The following is a 22,816-nucleotide window of genomic DNA, read 5'->3' on the forward strand; positions in this document are numbered from 1 at the left end:
CTGTTGAAACTGTAAAGTATTTACTTACCACAACATTTTCCTTTCTCTGGACAGACTTCACGTTTTAATGTCAAAGAGGCCGTTGCTTGCTGATATTTATGAATAATCCTACAGGGCCAGTTGTATTTCAGTATTGTGTCAGACTAAGTCTTATCTTTGGTTAGTAACGGTGTTTAATCGGGCCATGCACTGAGTAGTGTTGTGTATATGCCATATGTTGCTGTTTTAGCGTCTCACTGTTGACTGGTGATATTTCTAACTGTGAAGTAGTGATACTTTTCCTTTAAAAATGCCAATGTGAAGCCTCCGTGTTTGTGATGTTTAGCTCTAGCTGTTAGTCGTCAACTGGGAAAAAAGAACCATCTCTTTTCTTCGTCTGTTTCCTCCTCTGGTGAAATGTAAAACCCTCTGATGCTGAATGGCTTTGCAAAAAAAAAAAAGAAATACACTAACCCTTGACTTTTTTTCCTCCTCCTCCCTTTTATTCCTGGCCAAACAAGTTGTATATTGCACTATAATGCGTTTTCTGTGATGCAAACGCTTGACTTTGTGTTTGTTTTCTTTTATAATTTGCTGTTGTATAGGGTTTACTCAAATAGACAGTTTTATTCAAAAAGTCTAAATTATTTATGAGAGAAGAAATAATAAAGATACATGAGTCTGTCCTGAATCTGTTGAACTAATCGGGATTGTATGTTTGCGAGTGTTGAAGCACAAACAGTACTTCCATGTGTACCTCATATGTACTACGGCTGTCTAATAAATTGGCTTCCATTAAAGTAAGTCTCAACTTTTCTTTGAATACCATCATGATTGAAATAGATTTAAAATAAAAAGGACACAAATATTCATTTCCCATATTTAATAAAGGATACAACAGTAAAAAAAAAAAGATAATAAATCACTAAGAACATCCACAGTCCCATGTTAATTTTTTAAGAGCCTAATTATAATTAGATTACAACTTCTACAAAAATAGTCTTGTTCTAAAACTTTGCTTTATAAAAAGCTTGTCACCTACAATGGATCTCCTTTTATAGCTCACATTCTGACACTTGTGAATAAAAATGGTACTGGACAAAAACATATATAAAAAAACAACAAAAGCTGACTCATTCTGAGGATATCCAGTATCCTGTGTCATTATTATTATTATTAGAAAGCACAATTTGTAAAAGAGATCCGAGGTGGTGTCCTGTATGAACACAGGCAGCACACTATACAGCAACTATAGTTACGACACAGTTTACAGGCCCTCTATAATGCATTGTACAACACAATTGTATTAAAAACACTGACATGTGGACAACAAATAGCTCAAAATAACAGAGTAGTGACTGATGTAACAGTTGTCCAATCACAGATAACCTCATCTTTTACAAGTCAGTTTGAAAATCATTACGATTCACAGAATCTTCATCAAACTGAGCTACATCAGTTGCACATTAATTTTTTGCGAGCACATCTGTCGAAATAATATTTAACTGCTGAAGAAACGTAGACGTAGAGCTACCTGAGACTTGATGTGTAAAATAAAAAAAATATAAAAACAGGTTTTAAACAGTTGATGCAGAAAAAAGAAAAAGTAAATAGTATTATAGATTTTATTATTCATCTCCAGGTGATTGACTGGCTGAGGTGGACTGGTGTTGAGTTTATGTCTCTCAGACTGCAGTGATCTGACTTCAGTCTAGTAGCTGCTGCAGGAAGCAGTGAGCAGCTCGTGGTAGTGCAGTCCTGAAGCCAGCGAGCGAGCCATGTGTCCGGAGGTGTGCTTCATGTGCCGGGCTGCTCTGATGGCTCTGTTCATAGAGTCATCCACACAGAGCTGACGGTCAGCAGACAGGGAGCGTCTGGTCCTCGTCCTCCCCTCCCTCCGTCCTCTGACCCTTGAGGATGTGCCGCTGTTGTTTCTAGGAGACACGTAGGGGGGCAGAGAGAAAAACCTGAAACAAGAGGAAAGTAAATAACGAAAAAATGAACCTATTGTAAAGCTAGTTTGCAACATGGCTGACAAACATGTTCTGTTAGTGCAAAGTTATCAGTCAGCTTCATCTGTTATTGACTGAACTTTCTTGTTCTGCACTCTGGTGTTAAAGAAACAAGTGACTTCACTGTTCATATTGGACAATATGCAAGCTGATAAAATTTAGAATGTCAATAGAACTGCACCTCGCCAAAAGTAATATGACTCAAAGCCTATTGCAGTAATCAATATCATGCAAAAACCTATTGACAAACTATGTGTTTAATGCAGTATGAAAGTGTGTCATTATACTTGTTTTTACTTCTCATAATGTCAACCATGAGCCTGTGTGTGTGTGTGTGTTGTATGTATGTACATATACATATTTATACATATGTATGTATGTATATATACATGTGTGTGTGTGTGTGTGTATACACACAAACGTGTATGTATATATACACACGTATATAAACATATATACACACACACATCTATAAATTAATTATACTTTTCATAATGTCGAGTATGAGCCTGTGTGTTGTATGTATGTACATATGTATATGTATACATGTGCGTGTATACATATATGCATGTATATATATATATACATAAATATATACATATATGAATGTATATACACATGTATGTATACATACATGCATATATACATGTATACATATATACATGTATGTATATATACACATGAATGCAGTATGAAAGCGTCATTATACTTGTTTTCACTTCTCATAATACATATATTTATATATAAATATTTACATAATGTACACGTGTGTATATATACATATGTGTATGTATATATACATAAATGTATACATATATACGTGTGTGTATCTATACATGTGTGTATAGATACACACGTAAATACAGTATGAAAGTGTCATTATGTGTGTGTTGTATTTATGTGTATATGTATATATACATACACATATGTATATATACACACGTGTATATACATGTGTATATATACACATGTATGTACATATATGTATATATACATGAAAAGTGTGTCACGATATTTGTTTTCACTTCTCATAATACATACGTATATATGAATGTATATGTGCATATATATATGTATATATACATACACGTGTATATATACATGTGTATATATACACATGTATATATACACATGTATATGTGTATATATGTGTATACACACATATATATGTGTGTATACATATATATATATATATATATACACACACACACGTGTATATATAAACACATGCACATATATACATAGATGTGTATATACACACAAATGCAGTATAAAAGTGTGTCATTGTGTGTGTTGTATGTATATTTATACATATGTATACATACAGTGTATATGTATGTATATATACATATGTGCATGTATATATGTATATACATATATGCATACATATGTATATGTGTGTATATATGTGTGTGTGTGTGTGTATATACACACACACACACACACACACACACACACGTGTGTATATATACATATGTATATATTAATGTATATACATATATACATGTATATATACACAATACATGTACGTGTATATGTATGTGTGTATATACACGTGTATATAAACAAATAAATGCAGTATGAATCTCTGTCATTGTACTTGTTTTCACTTCTCATAATAAATAATACATCCATATACCGTAAATTCCGTACTATTGAGCGCACCTGGATATAAGCCGCACCGGCTAAAAATAAGTAAATAAATGTATTTGTACATATATAAGCCGCACTTGATTATAAGCCGCAGGTGTCCACGCTATAACAAGAGCTATTTACACAGACGTAGGCTACCGGTAACATCCGCAAATACTGTAGCGTCCGTACGGACGTTAAAGGACGACGAGAGCGTTCAAATAATAACTTTTAATAACGCGATCACTGTCGGCCGTGACCACGCCGTTTACAGCAGAGAGCAACACATAACTTGCCGTAACAATCCAACTCTCTCCCCCAGCGTTCTCTCATACAGCCACTCAACACGTTCTCGCTGGTGCATTCACTGACTCTCCACATAATCGGAATTATGAACACATTATCAACTACTGACTTTACAACATGAACCGTTACAATACGAAGCCTAGCCGACGGTGTCTGTAACACGGCTGATGAAAAAGATGACCGTAATATATTTCACAAGAAAAAGTCCATCCATTCACTGCCTCAGAATGACTTCATTACTCACTTCCTCAGTCTCTGTTGTCGCTGTCAGTGTCATCTTAACGTGCAGCAGCTCTGTTAGCTTCTTTGACAGCCAGGTCGATCGCCTTTAACTTGAAAGCTGCATCATATGTATTTCTCCGTGTGTTTTCCATCATGAGGGTGCGTGCATGAAGCGCAAAATGACTGATATTAAGATCCGACGTGACGAAGTCAAATGTTTTTGCGGCAGAAGCTCATTGTCCCCCATAAAAAATCCATGCATTAGCCGCACCGGAGTAAAAGCCGCAGTGCTCGAAGTGTGAGAAAAAAGTAGCGGCTTATAGTCCGGAATTTACGGTATATGTGTGTATATATGCATGCATATATACACACACATATACACACATGTATATAAAAATATATATTCGTCTGTACATGAATATACACACACACACACACACACACACACACACACACACACACATGTGCGTGTGTGGTGTGAGGGCATGTCACTTACAGGAGTGGTGGAGGACATACTGGCATGCAGTGCAGCGGTGCAGGTGACGCTGTAAAGTAGTTGCTGCTCAGACCTGCAGGTTGGGATTGGGCTGGTTTGCTGTAGTATGACACTCTGTGACAGTCTGCGAACAACAGAGAAGCTCAGATAATTACATGTATTTCATTCTTCAGACTGAACCTATTAATATTCAGAGCACTGTTACTGCTGCTGATGCTTAAAAACAAAGTCTCAAATTTGACTAAGTTATGAATTACAGTATCAATCTTATCTTACCAAGAAAAGGCCTGGAGTAACTGAAGTAAACTGTGTTCAGTGTTTGTGTGAGTAGAAACTGTCTAACCTGGTTCAGCTCTTCTGTTCACTTCAGGGCATCCACAGAGAAGACAGTGGTGACAGTGAGAGGAGGGGGGCAGCTCTCTGATGCGAACAGCTGGTTTGTCTGAAAAAATAAACAATGAATATAAAAAAGAAAATTGATTAGAAGCAACGATGGATTTACATGTTTAGTCGTGTCGGTTGAAAGCAACCAAAGTTAAGTAAGAACAAACAAAAGATGGAAGACCCCCTTACCCTTACTTGCAGGTTGCCCCTGGCAATGTGACAAACACTGCGGACAAAGAGGAGCTTGATGACTTCTGCTGTCAGGTTCATCTGCTGTCTCCGACACACGAGGGTGCTGCCCTGCAACAAACCCAAACACACTCGTCAGTGGCAGTAACACTTCTTTTTTTTGTTTAGGGTTAGGGTTAGACTGTGTTTCCATGGATACATTTAGCTTAAATTCACATGGAGTTTCATATTTGTGTGTCGGCAGTGTAGAGCTGCAAGTTCTTACTGGTCTGTGCTGTGCTGTGGACTTGATTCGTACGCAAACAATGTCTGTCTTGTGCTGCAGCAGATGTTTGAGTTGATCTGGACACCTGAGGTGGAGGTTCGGGTGTGGACAGATCTGCACCTGTCACTGAAAAAAATAAATGCTATATTTCTCTCTGTTTTTGCTTTCATAAGATGAATGTGGTTGCATGTTTTCCTTTAAGTGAAAGTAAAGATGCATGAGTTTATTTTGCATTTACATGTGCATTTTCTACATGTTTTAAATTGTGCAATGAATATTCAACCAGTTATAAGATGATAGAGTCCAAACTTGGAGCATATCATAAAGTGTCCCAATAAAACAACTGAGCTAATAAAGAAGAGTAAGATCTACCTACAGTTATCAGGTTGAGTTTTCTGTTTGTGTCTCGAGGTCGCTCTCGTCTCTGCTGTGCGTCTCATTGTCGACTCCTCAGCTGCATGCCTGTCTCTTCTACCTCTGCTAACGTCACTCCAACTCTCAGCAGACCTTAGCAATGGGAGGTCAAATATAAATCCACAGGAACAGAAATGCAAGCAAAGACAGAAAGCAGATAACTAATTGGAAGATAAAAACCAACCTGGTGGGAGATGTGGAGGTGTGCCTGTAGTTCTGCTGTGTTAATAGAGCTGCTCTCACAGAACTCTGAGGCCTTGGATTTTTCCAACAGCTGTCTAGTTTCTCCTTCAGTCTGCTCACCTGCTCCTGAAGATCCTGGATGGCAGCACTTAAATACAAAACATACAAGAGCAAACATGAAGAAATACAATTAAATAACTTACATTAAAAGTAAGATTTACATTTCAGTTTTTTTACTAACACACAAAGTCAAGTCCAGTATAAGTGAACACTGAAGTGGGAAAATATTCAAGTTCCAAAGTGAATTTGAACAAATCCTTGAAGGTGCCAAAGAAAAACGTAACACAAAAAAATCATGCCACACCACACCAAGCAGAAGACTATACCTCCTAATTTGAAATCACATTCATTTGCAGCCAGTTCTGCAATAAAATTCACAGAAGATGATCATTGTAACACTGATGCGTGTTCGATGCTGTAAAGTAATCTTCTTGGTTAAAAGTCTCTGCAGGGAAATGTAAACCTGGCATTATTTGCACACCTATCACAGCTGCTGCACACACTCACTTGCGATTCACCACCTGACTGGAGCTATGTGCTCCAACAGAGTCTCTATGGCGATAGTGTGCAGAGGGGGAGGAACTTGAGCTGGAGCTGTGGAGCGAGTTGATATATTCTGTGTACCGGTCATTGTGTTTGTCTTCAGACGTAGCTTTAGGGACAGAGGACAACAGAAACAAAGCACACATTAATGGACATGGTAAGGTCTGAGCACTGACGTGGAGACGCTGCTGTAACTCTCCAGCCCAAACTCACTGGTCTCACTGTCAGCTCTGCGGCGCTGTGGAGAGCAGGAGAACATGCGTCTTCTCTGCCCCTGTCTGCTTCTTTTTGGTTGGTGATTGCTGAGCTGGGAGCTCCTTCTGTGCTCCACAGCTGTGTGACTGTGTGCTGACACTGGGCCTGTCTGAGGTTCTCCTTGGTTCCCCTCTAGACGCACTAAGACACTGCTGCACCAGGGAGGACAGAACACACAAAAGACAGGATCAGCCATAAAGTGAGGTGGGGGGGGGAGGTTGCACATGAGAGTGAATTTATGATGCAGTAACATTGTGTAGAGGCACTGAAGCAGTTTTAAACTTCCTCACCTCTCTGCTGCCCTCTGGTGGAGAGGACTGGGAGCTGCAGCAGGTGTCAGACGGCTGCTCTCAGATCCAACAAACCCACTGTCCATCTCGGGAGAGATAATCCCATCCTGGTCAACACAGCACAATAAAACTATGAGATTATACATGTCTGTCTGTTTTTGTTGTATTTGTCAGAGTCATGTGAAGGGAACTTAGGTTCTCAATAAAACAGTCATTGGCGTTCATGCAGCAACAGCTGACAATGGTCTTGATTCATTTGTCAAATACATTAAGAAGGTCTCAAAGAACAACTGACCTGAGAAAAAACTCTGCTGATCCCCGTTTGGAGTTTTGTGTTCCTCCTTTCCAACGCAGTCATTTCTCCCAGACTGCTCAGACTGCTGCTTTGGGACTTTTCCATCTCAACACTTCTTCTGCTACTGGGAGAAGGAGAAGGAGCAGGAGGACTAATGGACTGACTGGACAGCCTGTCTGAATGAGGACTGGGCCTACTGGTCAGCTGTTTTCTACTGCAAATAGGAGGTGAGTCCCGGTGGGTTGATTGCCTATCAACAGAAGTGCAGATAATTTATCCCAGCGAGATAAGCTTCCAGGTCAACACATCTTTGTACTTGCATGAGTTTTTTAAAGACAGGTGTGTTTGTTTCTTTCATTTAAATATATTAGAACAACTTCGCAATCTCGTAAAATAATGACAGGTATATTTAAAAAGAAGATGCACTCAGAGCTGATGAGTAAAAGTGTAAATATTTCTGTGTTGAGAGTTAAACTAACATCTCGTCTCGTCTGCTTCAGTGGAAACTTACCTCTGTTGAAGACTCTCCCTTTTTCCTGCCCCGGCATTCTGTGTCCTCTTTTCCTGATCCACAGGCTGTGTATTGGTTCTTCCAGCAGCAGAAAGAGATGTGCGGTCTTTCTGGCCATGATCTCTACGTTTTGGAAACTCCTCGAAGCTTTGGTCGCTGATCAGAAGGAAGAACTATTCAATCTTTATTTATTTAATCAATCAATCTTTATTTGTATAGCGTCAATTCATAAAAGGTGTTATCTCGAGACACTTTACAAAAGCAGGTAAAGGACCTTACTGTTTGTCTGTTAACATTAACGAAAGAGCAGGTAACAAGACCATGCTCATTGTTATGTTTACAAAAAGCAGGTAAAGGACCTTACTTAACAAACTTGACTTACTATTCAGGATTGAATGATACAAAAGGAGGCTGCAGACAGTGAAAAAAAACTCTAACTCAGAGTATCTGGTGACACTAATACAGTTCTTCTGACAGTCAGAGAAACAATCCAAAAAACAAACATGAGCACTCACTGATCCACTGGTTTGACTAAGTCTTGTTCAGCACATCTTTGAATGCTGTCCAAAGGTCTGAGGTAGATAGATGTCAGAGTTTCTTCTCTGCTGTCTTCACTGGCTGAGCACTCTTCAAGCGTCACTGCATCTCCTGGATCAACCAGTGAAGGTCCATGAAGAGTCTGGAAGGAGAGGAGTTAGAGCTTTATATCTCATAGAGCTCTTTTTATTTCCTGTTATATTTTAATAGAGACAGCTTCATATGAGTCGTTTCTTGCAAACCACATCCTAAAACCTCTTTAACATAGTTGATAAAACAGAGAAAAGATTTAAGTATTTACATTTTAAAACCTGGAACCAATGAGAATTTGGGATTTTAGGTGATTGTCAGTGGTTGAATATAGCTTTATGTTTTCAGTTTACATCTCACTGTCATTATTCTGTCTCTCTGCAGGGACATGCTGACAGTTTACAGTACAGTCAGCCAGCTGATAATAACAGCTTATATCAGTGACAAAGGGACGGCTGTGGCTCAGTTGGTAGAGTCATCGTCTCATCGATGCCCAGCTCCTGCGAGCAACATGTCCACGTGATGTGTCCTTGGGCAAGACACTTAACCCTGAATTGCTCCCCCTGCTGCGTCAGGGGTGTATGAATGCAATTAGTTAATTCTAATGGGTCATATACATAGCAACCAGCCATCAGTGTGTGAATGGGAGTGAAGGGGTCGGTGTGACATGAAAAGCGCTATACAAGCTCAAGTCCATTACCATTACTTTAAGCATCGGCTAATTTTATCTTCTGTACACACAGATATTACTCGATTTATTCACCAGTCAAAGAACATTTAATTTGAGCTTCGATATATTACAGTAAAAATTCTCTTTGACCAGCAGAGGGCGCTACATGGTTCACAATAAGCATGATCTCCCTTCACAGCTTAAAGGGGTGATACATGTATCAGTGCACTTTCACACTGCAGCTTGACAACAGAGTGCAATAAATGTGGATGTCATTTGGATAGTTGTACCTTTGGCTGAGTCGGGGTTTCTCCTCTCTCAGAGGGGACAGAAGGGATGAGGTCAGGTGGTGGAGTGGGAGGAGCCTCACACGTGGGCTGTACCTCTGACACCTGCTCCTTTAACTCTTCCATACTGAGCCCACACTGAAAGATCAGCCCCTCCAGCTCTCTGATACACATGTGCACACAGGAAGAATAACAAAAGAAGAACAACATTAGTGCACATAAGAACCAAATATAGAATATAATAAAATGATTATTTTTTTGTTTATAAGAATTACCGTTCAGGGTCAAAGAAGCCGATTTCTGCGCCCTGCTGCAGCAGGAGTTTGTGCTCATCCCTCGCCATCAGGTAGCCCCTTTCTAAAGAGTCGAGCCCCTCAGCGAGCTGCGACACACCCTAAACAAAAAGATAATAACTTCATTCTCGATATGAGGAAACCAGTTCAACTTTGAAGTTGACACACACATGAAGTTGTTATTCTGACCTCCATCTGTTCAACAGGTTTGAGTTGTTTGGTTTTGAGGAGATCTTCAAAAGTGTGCAGCTGGAAAAACATCAATTTCATAACATTATATCCTTTCTGATGTCACGATGTGTAGGACTCTCTTTTTTTGAGTTTCAATTTGTTGACTACCTGCTGGAGGAATTTTTCTGCCTGACTGTAGAGAATACTGGCCAGCTGCTGTCCCAGCTCAGAGCCCGGGCTGCTTGTGGAAGAACAGGCTGATGGACTTCCTGCAGTGCAGAGGAAAGAAGAATAAACACAGATGATACAGATAGATCCAAAGCAGTCAAATGTTTGGAGGTTTGTTTTTTGAAAGCCATAAATAAAGAGAGCAACCAAACTTAGATGGCTGAGACCTCATTGATTTAAATCATAAAATGTTAATCAGAAAGCAAAGAGAAAAAAGGATGAATTTACTTCGCTGAGTGTTCGGTCTGTTTGGATGAAGCGAGGCTGAGTTGATCTCTGCCCTTTGAGCCTGAGGAAAATCCAGCGTCATGACCTTTGAGGCCTCCCGGTTTAGTCCTGACTGGACCAAGTGGCCGGGCTTTGGAGGGTCTGAGTACAGATTCACCTGGTGGAGGAACGGTAAATAAGAACAGACATGAATAATAACAGTGATCCATATCTCCAATTATCATTGGCTCACCTGCTAAAACTACAACTTCCACATCTTTAAGTCTGCTGATATTTCAGTCTGACGTGCACAGAATATGGAAATCTTAGACTTCAAGCACCGTCACAGTTGAGTCAAAGACTTGATTTATTTTAGATCTCTGGTTTTATAACTGGATCATTGGGACTGTTGTTGAATATACTGAAAATAAATTGAATAGAAGCCCATCTGAGGTCTCTTTCACGACCTGCTGTGGCTGCATGTTTTGACAAATAAAGACAGGTCTCAACAAGAGGCCCTTAATAGTGTTGAAATAGGTTGTGGCTCAAAATTAAGAAAAAAATAAATAGACACCTGTCCAGGAGCGATGAATACACGTAAGTGTTAAGGCAGAGAAACAGGTCTTACAAAGAAAGATCAAATTACTAATTTATTTTATGTTTATCTATAAAAACAATTGTATTCCACAGATTTAATTAATGTTGATAAGAAGATTTTATGATCACATCATGAATTGATCACAACACTGAAAGGAGGAGGACAGGAAACAAACGCATGTTCTTATTAACATACGGAGAGCCAACAACTCCCCCTAGTGTTGGAAAGAAGGATGATTCTTTCTGCCCCCCTCACGCTTTGTGTCAGTGAAGCCACAACATCAGATTCTTTTAGTCAAAGGACAAAAAGGCTCATAGACTGGGTACACTGGGTGCCCCCTCCCTCCCTGTTAACATGCATGTCAAGTTAATGAAAAGGCTGATATAAGGACGCTCCTCCTACACGGGCTGTGCAAGTAGTAAATCACAATGACCTTAAAATGACCTCAGCAGTGCCTTTAAAATACACACACGCAATTTCTTTTGATTCAAATTAAAATAAAAAAACATTTTTAAAATCAACTTTTTCTTTGTTTGTGATTAACAATACATATCTCTCCTTTATTTCAATGAGGACGATTATTTCCTGCATCAAACAACATTTCCTCCTGTAATGAATGTGAACACTGTATCTGAGTGTAAGGCTCCTCCTCTCATCATGACTGTTGAAGTCATGATGAGAGGGAGGTGAAGAGGGAGGTGGAGACAGATGGTTCAGTGCTGAAGGAGATGGAGGAGAGGCAGGGGGCTCGGTAAGCTGATTTTAATTGGTGCTGATTGTGTGATTGGGACTGAAGCTCGCCTCGGACAAAAAAAAGCAATAGCCGCCATAATTCTTTAATGGAGCTTCTTCACTACTCTCCAAAAGTCTTTCTGCTCTCCTCCTTCAGTGATTTCCCTCTTTTCTGAGATTCCTCATTACTGCTCTCTTTACTCACTGCTCTGTCTGTGATGTGCTCACAATGTCTGGGCCTGCTGTGATTGATGTTTGTCGGTCTGTCCTGAAGGAATACAGTTCAAGGAGTGAAGAAACATGTCACTGTTGCTCTATAATCTGTACTTCCATTTTTAAATGTGCATTCTTCTCTGGATTACATTCTCATCATTATATGATTGTTGCTCAGTGAGCCACTGCACAGCTTCCATATTAACAGAAACTAAATACCACGATCATCTGATTTGTGAGGATCTCCTTCAAACCATGTAACTGCACTTTACTCCTCTACTCGATGAAGGCATTGTGATGACTACACATAAGGAACACAACTAGAACCATATTATCACAATAAATCAGAGACAGTAACTGTGGTATCTTAAGTTCTATAATAATTCCTCTTCAGAGCTCCTCAGCAGTACAGAAAGTTAATGTATTGAATCCTGAAATATCACTGACCACATGGAGAGTTTTCACAGCTACTCTCACAGTTCTGATTAACTTTGGTGTGTACAGTGCAGGGTAAACACAGACACCTGAGTGCCTTTAGACTAAAGACTGAAAAAAAGCTCTCAACACTTTATCTGCTCTGTCTTTCTGTCTTCGGACATAAAACACTAACTATGTGTTTTTCCTCACCAAGCTTCCCTGTTACAGTGACCTCACACTGGGAGCACATACATCTATATGGAATATGTGGTGTTTTTTTAAACCCTGCAACAATGCACACCATCAAAAAGTGATAAATTATAGCCGGATTCCTGGATTAACTACCTTGGCTCCCAGACGAAGCCGATCAATGGTGTTCTGTGCCTCGGCGTGCTTAGTCAGCAGTATGTTGTAGTTCTCCTGCAGCGAGAGGAAATTAGAAAGTTAGAGGAAGAAAATAGAGTGCAGAAAAAAAAGACAAGGTTGTTCAGTAATGAATGAGGGGGCAGAGAGAGAGGAGCATTACTGTCAGGTCACAGATAAACAGAGTACAACCTCGAGTCACTCTTTAATGATTCAGCTGATTAGATCAACATAAGTGAATCTGTGCTTTCAAATGTCAGATTTAACAGAACCTGCTTTAGGGCACTTTTGAACTGATGATCAAGTCGTTCACTCTTCAAACTTTATCATTAGACTGCTGTCATGCTGATAATGTTGGCATCATCATTAGATAATGCACAGACAGTCTGTATTGTATTTGCCTTAGTGCACTAGGCTGGGGGGGGAGATCTGGTATCTTTAGGATCTCTTTCTGGTTGGTGTCTTCATTTCTCAAAGTATATTGATGCCTGCTCTTTTAGTGACCGTCCAGAGACAGACGTGGAAAAAGGAGGTAGTTATACGCACATTAAGTGGGTGCAGGCTGAAGAGGAACACGTGTCTGCACATTTACTCGAATCACACAAATTGTTAATTCTTGTATCAGCCTGAGGTTTTGAAGAGGCGATCATTTTTGATGTGATCGTGATGAATTAAAACTTGTTGTGGTATATGAGCAAGTGTGCAGGCGTATCTTCATCCTCAGAGACGGCTGTGGACACTGAATATAACGCTTAAAATGTGAAAACTACTTTAACCTTGGTTACATGTAGAACATGTAAAATGTATTTAATGCTATTACACCCCATGTTGAGCCTTTACCGTTATCAATGTGTAAATCAAGAGGCGTTTAAAATATTAATCAATTTCATCTTTGGACCTTCGTTTTCAGATCACAAAAGCACTGGGTTTATAAATGTAGCCAGCACAGTGCAGATGTCCTCTCACTCTCGACAGTACCTGCAGTTGCTCGGACAGCTTAATGACCTGCTGCTGGCTTCTGAACTCCTGAGGCACAATGGAGAGGGGGGCACAGCTTTGTGACGGCTCAGGAGATCCATCAGGGCTGTTCAGCAAGACTTCTTTAACTATTTCAGCAGGGGATTTAAACACTACAGGAGGCTCAGGTGCGAGGGACTCTCTCTTGGCAGAGCGTCCGCTCTTGGGGGGCGTGTAACCCCCTTTGGGGAAGCGGACCCTGGGCTCCACCTTGGAGAAGTCAGGCGTGCGATATCTCAGAGGCTCTCTCCTGGAGACACGATGACATGAATGATAAACTGACATCATGTAACAAGATGAATGAGAAAGCTTAAATACATGGTGATAAAAAACCACAGAATATGACTCACATGGATTCACCCACTTCAGCTGCGTCGCTCCTTGATCGGGGCACGCTCACTTCTCTGTCACGTGTGCTCTGCCTTGTGGAGTCTGCCCCGCCTGTGCCGAGGCGACGAGTCTGCGGATGTGAAGCTTCAGGAGGGTGTGTCTTTGTCTTTCTCTGAGAAGCTGTTGGGTGTTTATGATGCTCACCTGGCTTTATCGTTCCATTTAAAAACCCGTTTGTTTCCTTGTTGTGAAAATGTGATACAATGTCTTCAGAAAACATGGCTGCGGGCTGAGGAGAAGCCCTGAGCTTTTCCTCAGGACGAGGACTTGATGTAAGGCTTTTGTGGCTTCTGGGGGATTCTTGGATACTTTCTACGGAGCTCATCTCGGGCAACGTTTCAGCATCGATACCTGGGGCGGCAGTGATTTCCTCAGCAGTGAAATGGAGAAGGTGAGGGTAACCGTGTGGGTTCACAGGTGAGGCAGGATGGCAGTGGTGATTTGACACTCCAAAGGTGTTTATGGCTAGCAGGTGATCACTGCTAGACTGTGCAGAGCTGGTCTTCACAATCTCTCTTTTCGAAGTATGGCTCTCAGTCAAGCTATCCTTTCTTCTACAGTTCTTTCTCTTTATGTCACTTTTCTTCCCTGCTGTCTCGCCATCTTGCTCCTCCTCCGTCATATCCAAATATTTGTCTTCCTCAGGAAGAAAGTCTTTCCTCTGCGTCCGCTCCTCGTTCACTGTACATGATTTAAAGTTACTCATGAGGTCATCACCTGCCAATGACACGGACACAGAGGGAAAAACAACAGATCAGTGCAGGAATGATAACTTCATGGCAACTGTTCAGTCTGTATCTTTCGGAGCATGCCATGAATCAGAGGGATGTACTGATGTGAACAGATGTTCAAGCACGTTATCAATATTACACTGAACTTTGAAACGAAGCTTTGAACCTTTCAAATGAGGCAGAGGGTTTAGATACAGGTAATTAGACTTTTGGTGGAAAAAACATGAAAGACAAGAGACAAATATTATATAAAATATTACATTTTAAATTTCTGTAAGCATGTTGCAGCAGGGCGTGTGTGCAGTATGTACAGGGTACACTGTGTACTTTTTTTTTTACAAATCAATTTTTTTAACATTTGAACTACAGCTATATAATGCATGCTTGGCAGTTTGAGATTTCTGCCTGTACTTTTCGCCAACTGTACTATGTAGTTATGTAGTTTGAGTTGTTGTTGGAATTAATTATATCCTTTAATTCATGTTAACTTCTTACAACATACTGTAAGAGCTGGTGATTGTCTGGACCTGTACAAAAAGTGATACATTACATACATACATACATTTATATCTGATGAGGTCAAACATGTTGCATGGTCTTAAGGCTGGAGACCTGACACTAACTACTCCAGTCAGGGTTTAAACCCAGTCAGTTAAATAAGACAAATACAGGGCCAAAGACTCACACAGTGACATCATCTCATCCTCTGCTGATGGATCCATGTGGGACAGTTCTCTCAGGTTGCTCCTCAGCTCCCTCTCGTACTCACTGAAGTCTTCCTCCTCTGGTGTCCGAGGTTCAGAGTGAGCATCACCCTCCACTGCTTCTGACAGTCCAATAATGCCATTCCCATCCATCTGGCTGAAAAAGTCATCTTTCTGTGCCTGTTCTTCATCGTCCTCCTCCCACTCATCCTCAGATATCACAGAGCTCGGGGACGAGGTGCGGACAGGGGCAGGGGTCCAGAAGAGTACCCCTGCTGTGGTGGTCTTTCTTGTCTCCATTTTGGCCTCCTCTAAGTCTTAGCTCTGACCTCAGCTACGGTCTCAGCCAGGCACCAGAACCTTCTGCATCTCTTCTGGTAGCTCGGGCTCTGCAGTGAGGTCCACTTTGCAAACCATGACTGAAGCCTTTTACAGAGTGCAGGTCATGTCAGTGAGCTGGTCACAGTCCAGAGGAAGAGCTAAGGGGGACTTCAGTCCTGATGGACAGGAGATCTCTTTGGACGCTGGAGATGAAACACAAAAATCAGATATGTAGTGTCTTTTCTCACACACAGAGCTCCAGAGGAAATGAGCTTTAAAAGAAAAGGCTCAATAATGAGTATTTGGAAAAACAATTTATTATGGTAAACCTTCATAGAACAACCTTAGACATAGAGTGTGCTCATACTATATCCTGAGATGATGATGATGATGATGATGATGATGGTTGAACCAGTGAAAACAATCAATTTAAAAAGATTTATGACTTTTTTTACAGACATGTTCTGGCCTTTTTTGCCAGTTTTGGAAAGGGCAGCTGAAGAGTGACAGGACATGTTAGGAGGAGAGAGTGGGGACATGCAGCAAAGGGACTGAGGTCGGATTCAAACCCACGGCCGCTGTGAGGACTCCAGCCTCTGTACATGGGCTGCACCACATCACAACTCGCTCACCCAACACCTCCGATTTCAAAGCAGAAATACAAAAGCAACCAACATCACTGATTCCAGCTGTTCATTTGTGAAAGTCTGCTCGCTCTCTTGGTCCGTATCGTATGTGAGACGTACAAGTAATAATCAAACTCTTAAAGGCTCAACATCCCATAAACAGTCTGTCATGAGTGCACGCCAGCAGTTGAGTGTGCGCTGCTCACTCACACACACACACACACACACACACACACATCAGTTCTCTGTGAACACTTTCCCTGCAGGCATCAGTTCTAATGTGTGGTTATTCTTCTTCAACAGGACAGATGACTGCTGTGTGAAGTCCAAAGGGCCAATAACAAGAAGTAAATGCTATCATGAGAAACACAATCATGTCAAACAAACGTCCATGTGATTCAAAGCCATAGTAGTCTGTCATCCTGCACTTTATTGACTGAGCTTGATTAAACACTCCACACAGATTTTCATTTAGAGGCATTCATGTCCATCCATCACATTTATTGCCCATAGTAGTAGTAATAGTAAGTATGAGGTTTAGAGCTGCAGCTATCGAATATTTTAGTAATCGAGTATTCTATCGAATATCCCGTCGATTAATCGAGTAATCGAATAAATCATACTTTTGCTTAATTAAGGTTTAACTCGTCTTGGGTCGTCCCTACAAACCTGCTTCTTTGCAGTTACCATGGTAACGCCTGCTTGTTACAACCAACCACCTCTGCTCCACAGCTGCTGACACTCACCATATTACTGACAGGGTCCCAAATAAACTTTTGATTCACTGGTCAAGGCGGCAAGTAAATTAAAAATACAGGCCAAACACGTTTTAATAGCTGAAATAGCAAATAGTGTTTTGTGTAGCCTACACATCTGTTTCATATAATCAGCCTGTTCATTATTAAAAGTGTATCTCTGTCTGCTCCTGCAGCGCGTGCATTCAGCGCGCTCACAGACTACAGAGACCATAGACGTGTCTATGACAGAGACTGTGAGAGGACGTTGCTATCGTTATGTTAGCTGCAAACACGGAGAGAGTGAACGGAGAAAAGCCGACGGTTTGACCGGATCACGTGTTCCCGACTCGGTCGTATGGATCACGGATCAACTGTGTGCTGACTAAAAGTTAAAAGGGGCACGCCGCGCTCGCGTGTGCGCGCGTGTGCGTGTTGAAGTGTCTGTGTGTAAGAGAGAGGAGCAGGTAGCTGCAGCTACATTAAACATGTTTTATACTCATACCAAAGTGTTGATGACGCAAAAAAAAAAAAAACTTAACGAAGCCTCGAGGCAGCGAAAATTCCTCGATGAATTTTTGTAATCGAATTATTGGAGTTATTCGAGGAATCGTTTCAGCTCTAATGAGGTTATTGACTCATGAAAAGCTTATTGGTCCTGTTATCTTTTCTTCTTCTCTGCAGTCATGTGACCTTGTGTCAAATGTAGAAACTCTGAAAGGATCAGTAGATCAATCCTTAAGTCATTACATCTCCAGACGCATGATTGCCCAAGATTGTTAATTAAACATGTCAGAATTATGAATTATTTTAGGTCACAATTCCTATGAACTCGTGGCACTGTAAAGCGTTGAGTGAATATGTCGCACTACATGTACAAAGGTAACAACATAGATGCCACTGAGCTGGGATCAGACTGCTAGGTCATTAAATCACAATATTCCCCCAAGTGTGCGAGAGCTGCAGCGCTTGCTATGGCAACTACTGTACACAACAGGAGCTGAGCTGAAGTGAGCAAAGCAACAAGAAAACATGTCGGTCAAGTCTCAAAATGAAATTAGAGCTACGCTGCCAGAAAGACAGTCAATGCAACACCGAATCTCATCAATATGATGCATTGATCAAAGCTACATAACCTTCTTCTTCATGAAATTCTCAAACATCATCAAAAGTCTTCAGTTCATCTCCAAACTTTACATGACAGCTTCACCTTGTGGATTTGATTTGTCTTTTTTTAATCCTCCTGAGATGTAACACGTGATGGTGTTACATCTCTGTAGGGATCAAATCAGCCAGACTGATGGAGGATTCAGAGACCAAAGACCATTCTTCATGGACAATGACTTTTGCACCAGTGTGTGCTGTGAAAACTTTGTATTTCACAAATGACTTATTATGGTAGAGTTAACCCCTCAAGGGTCAGCTGTGAGGCTCTGCATGTGCTTCACTCACTGCTGAGTACTGTGAACTAGATTAGATCACATGCAGCTGAACAAACAGCATGAACACTAAACACAAACACTTAGAGTAAGATTCTTTTCAAAGACACTTCATGGAAAGAAAAACACAATCACTGATTTTGTTCTCATTAAGAAAAGTGGTCTCCGTGTGTCTTTTTGTCAACAACCCCGATTAATGGAAGAAGATCACAGTGATCTTTTATCCAACACGAGAACCTAACTCTCTCTCACACACACACACACACACACACACACACACACACACACACACACACACACACACACACACACACACACACACACACACACACACACACACACACACACACACACACACACACACACACACACACACACACACACACACACACACACACACACACACACACACACACACGTTTCAATTGTATGAGAAACAAACATGAGGCTTAGTGTGTGGCACTGACAGACCCGGTCGTCTCCTCTCTGCAAGCCTTTCATACACAAATCAGCAGAGTGTGCTGGACAACACAGCAAACCTGCCATGCATTTCAAACGGGCCACAAGGAAGGAGAGTACAGTGTGTGGGATAAACAAGTTGAAAGAGGGAGGTTAAAATCTTTCTTTCTTTATACAGCGAGAGTCCACTTTATGACTATGGGTCTGTTGTTGTTCCCTGCAGCCTCCTTTTACAGCTTCTTCTTAGGGAATCAAGACGAGCAGAAAGAAGACGAGAACATTCCTGATTTTAAATGACATTCAGGAGTCAAAGGAAATACATGACAGTGACTTTGAAGATGCAGAGAAATTAAACACTTACACTCCCATGTGGAAGTGGGAAATTCTTTCCTTTATTTCTACATGTATCTATTAGCTAAAGCTTATTGAAATGAGTGTATTGAGTTTACTCTCTCGACTGTATAAACTATTGTATTTTTTATGTCATGCAATTATTACTGTGGATTTTATATTTCAGTTACATTTACATGCTAACATGGATCCTTTCAGGTCACCCAGCTTTCTTCAGTTCTCATATACTGGCTGTGACTTAGTAAAACGTTTGGGACAGATATTTTCAAATTAAAGAGGCAGATCACAAGTGTTTATGAAGAAATGATCGATGGAAGTCCCAATATTAAATCAACACGTATTCAATAAAAACTGAATTTTTCTAACCATGATGTTGTATCCACATTTCTACTTTGAAAAATGCACACACAGCATTTTAAAACAGATGATGGCATGTTGAGTCTCATCTGACTTCAGTACGGTTTCGAACACAGGACTTCTGGGTGGATTTATTTACTCACCTCTTCAAACCTCTTTCATGCTGACTGACACTTTGTGTCTGTCTCATACACAGTCAGGGATTGGTATTCACAATGACAATAATCACTCTATGAAGAGCACAAGCAGAAGACGAGCAGGCAGCAACAAACCAAACCAATTTAAATGTACACATTTTCCAGGTGGACTTCTGAGCTTGGCTATGCTACGTATAAAACAAAGAATAACTCACCTGTTACTCTGCTCGTACTCCCTGATCATTCTGGGGGGAACTACAGACTTATCTGGGCTGCCAGATGGGGGAATTAAGCTCCTCCAAAGCCCTTACAGGGGGCTTCAGCGATTGTAAACACACAATGATGATCAGAGAACATTCAGGAGGCTAGCTAAGCTCCTCAGACAGACGGAAAGACAACAGCACGGCTGTAATCACCTGACTGTCAGACGAAGTAACACTGCACCCGAGATGGACAGACGGCTTGTGGATGAAGGAAGAAGAGACACGGAAAGCAGAGAAGAAAAAGTATGACAGAACGAGTGGGGGGAAAGGTGACACACTGATAAAGGGAGGGAAATGTCTGCAAACCTCTAAACTCATCCCCAAAGCTGTCACTAAACCAGTCGACCAATCCAAAGAGGACAGCAGGTGAACCTTCACAGGCTTACATGGTCTGAATTTTGATTAAAGTGAACACAAGTGGAGCTGGAGTTGACAGAGAGGATAGCAAAGCTACAGTGAGCAGCTGAGGACAGCCTAGTGACTCAGATATGACAGCTAATCTGCTTACAGGAGCAACAGGAGCACAGAGGAGGAGGCAGGGAACAGTGTGTACAGGGAACGAGTGAGAGCAGGGACTGATTGAAGCTGTAGTCTTAATAAAAGCATAATGTTGAAATAATGGGCATATTGCTTCATCACTTTAAAGAAGGAAAACTAATATCTCATAAACAGTTTCAGCATATTTGTCACGTTAGTTTCATTCTCAGGTTCCAGTTTCTAACAGTAGATGTGGGATTGTCTGCTGTAGACTTTGTTTTTTTTCGATGAAACTTCCATGTATTTGATCTTTGGACCACTTGTCAGACAAAAGCACTTTGGAAAATATATCTTGGCTCAGGATACAATTTGTTGACATTTCTTGCAACAAAACAATGGACTGATCAAAGATGCTAGTAGTACGACCTCTAATTTAAACTTTACTTAGATTTAAACGTACTTTGATGTGTATAAAAGGTGCTCTCTGACAGTTTTTAATTATTGAATCTCTTTCATCCTAACGCTGACTTTCATACCAGTAATATTATATTATTATTATTATTACAAATAATATGAATTAACTTGTCGGCCTGCAGAGAATAAATGCATCCCTATCAGTACACCCACACACCTGTAAGGCATGATTTCTTGTAAAACTAGTTTACGTTTGGGTGAATAGATTTGAGGAATATCTAGATGTTAAAATCTGTCCTGATAAACTTGGATCACTGTACTACTGTTAACTCCACAACAGCCTCTTGTTCACAAAATGCTGTTCAATGTTTTGCTCCAAACAGCTAGTTTTCTGCAGATATTATTGGATGGTAAACACACATCAACACATTGTTTTCTTACATCAGAGAGTACAGTGCAGATCGACCCTGTGATTTTGACTACATATTCTCTAACTCTTACAGCCATGTGACGAATGAAACGAAAGTTTAAGTTGCTGTAAAAATATAGAAAGGAGGATTGTAGATACACAGATTGTGCTGCAAAACAAGCCCACATGCTTTGCAACAACGAGAAGCTTTAGCATTTTCAACTCGTGAGAAACTTGCTCAACAACATCAGAGCAACAAGAACTGTAAACCAAGTCCAACCAGTCCGGCTGGAGGGCCTACGAACACACAGCAGAAGGATGCTTTCACATCTGTTAAGAAATCAAAACAAAAACAAAGGCAGCAACTTCGTGTCGACATTATTACATTTCAGACCTACCTTTAATGATAACAAAAAAAAGATGTATTCAGTCGTTCAGGAGGCAGATGGAGGTTTCAGTGGCAGGACTCAGAGCCACACAGCGCAGGGACCGGTTACCTTGACAACCGCAAAACTTAAAAGAGAGAAGACCCACACCCGCGTCACCATGGCAAACACACCACAACAAACCGTAAACGGCTTCCTGAGGTTTCTTTGAACACTAACACACAAACAAATAACTACAATCTCGCATATGTTTGTGTCTGTTATGATGAGACAGCTGTTTGTAACGTGAAGCTACAGTAGCTAACAGTCAGTGCCACTTTACAAAGTTGGCTATCATTAACACCCTTCATTGCCGATTTAGACATGCAAACAAACGTGCACAACTTATTTTAAAATATAGGTTAGCAATGTACAGTTAGACATCTTAAAGGTGGGGGTGTTTACCAAGTTAATTTCTCACGACTTAAGCTCGTGTAACTGATACTTACAAGGCTAATTACCAGTCTTGAAGAGTGATAAGAACTCGAAGCTCAAGTAAACTGCACGGGTATCTTTCAGTCCTGAGCTTTGTATTTCAGGCATTTCTGTTGTCTTATAACTAACCTTCTACACATTTTTCCTTTGTAAAATGATTCTCTGACCCTTACGTTGAACTTTTATAACCTCAGTTAAAGTAAATCAACCTCATTTATTGAGTCCTTTAGCGAGCTGTGTTACCTGACCAGCTAAATTCAGGACATACTATAGTATTGTGGGTTGAAGTCAAAGACTTGATTGGTTACGAGGCAGCTCAGGGGCGGGACTTACTTAAGGCTGTGT

The 22,816-nt window shown here is 40.7% G+C and overlaps 1 protein-coding gene across 5 annotated transcripts; it reads right to left on the reverse strand.

Moving 5' to 3' along the window:
• Window positions 1-1,679: 1,679 nt before the first annotated feature.
• akna (AT-hook transcription factor) lies at window positions 1,680-22,757 on the reverse strand. 5 transcript variants are annotated; one of them, XM_079364192.1, is made up of 25 exons: window positions 22,740-22,757; window positions 22,010-22,124; window positions 15,606-16,148; window positions 14,150-14,906; window positions 13,761-14,049; window positions 12,765-12,839; window positions 11,995-12,057; window positions 10,481-10,637; window positions 10,193-10,293; window positions 10,043-10,102; window positions 9,836-9,954; window positions 9,564-9,723; window positions 8,552-8,715; window positions 8,037-8,192; window positions 7,526-7,775; window positions 7,231-7,337; window positions 6,899-7,092; window positions 6,650-6,794; window positions 6,084-6,230; window positions 5,862-5,992; window positions 5,486-5,611; window positions 5,221-5,331; window positions 4,991-5,089; window positions 4,648-4,771; window positions 1,680-1,946 (listed from the first exon to the last, which is right to left on the reverse strand). In XM_079364192.1, the coding sequence occupies exons 3-25, from the start codon at window positions 15,922-15,924 to the stop codon at window positions 1,691-1,693; spliced, it is 4,110 nt and encodes a 1,369-aa protein (XP_079220318.1). In that variant the 5' UTR covers window positions 15,925-16,148; window positions 22,010-22,124; window positions 22,740-22,757; the 3' UTR covers window positions 1,680-1,690. The 5 variants fall into 5 exon arrangements, with proteins under 5 accessions (XP_079220318.1, XP_079220319.1, XP_079220320.1 ...); XM_079364193.1 differs by lacking the exon at window positions 22,740-22,757 and adding an exon at window positions 22,486-22,724 and having other exon boundaries at window positions 6,899-7,089; XM_079364194.1 differs by lacking the exon at window positions 22,740-22,757 and adding an exon at window positions 22,486-22,723 and having other exon boundaries at window positions 1,680-1,913.
• Window positions 22,758-22,816: the final 59 nt, after the last annotated feature.

This window comes from Symphodus melops (genome assembly GCF_947650265.1).
Source record: "Symphodus melops genome assembly, chromosome: 16".
NCBI lineage: Eukaryota > Metazoa > Chordata > Actinopteri > Labriformes > Labridae > Symphodus > Symphodus melops.

Excerpts from the sequence above, each read along its gene's own strand:
- akna (XM_079364192.1), bottom strand. The coding sequence starts at position 15,924 with ATGGAGACAAGAAAGACCACCACAGCAGGGGTACTCTTCTGGACCCCT. Across the intron at positions 12,840-13,760 it reads AGCTGTCCGAGCAACTGCAG|GAGAACTACAACATACTGCT; the intron begins GTACTGTCGAGA and ends CTCTCGCTGCAG. Across the intron at positions 5,993-6,083 it reads ACCTCCACATCTCCCACCAG|GTCTGCTGAGAGTTGGAGTG; the intron begins GTTGGTTTTTAT and ends CCCATTGCTAAG.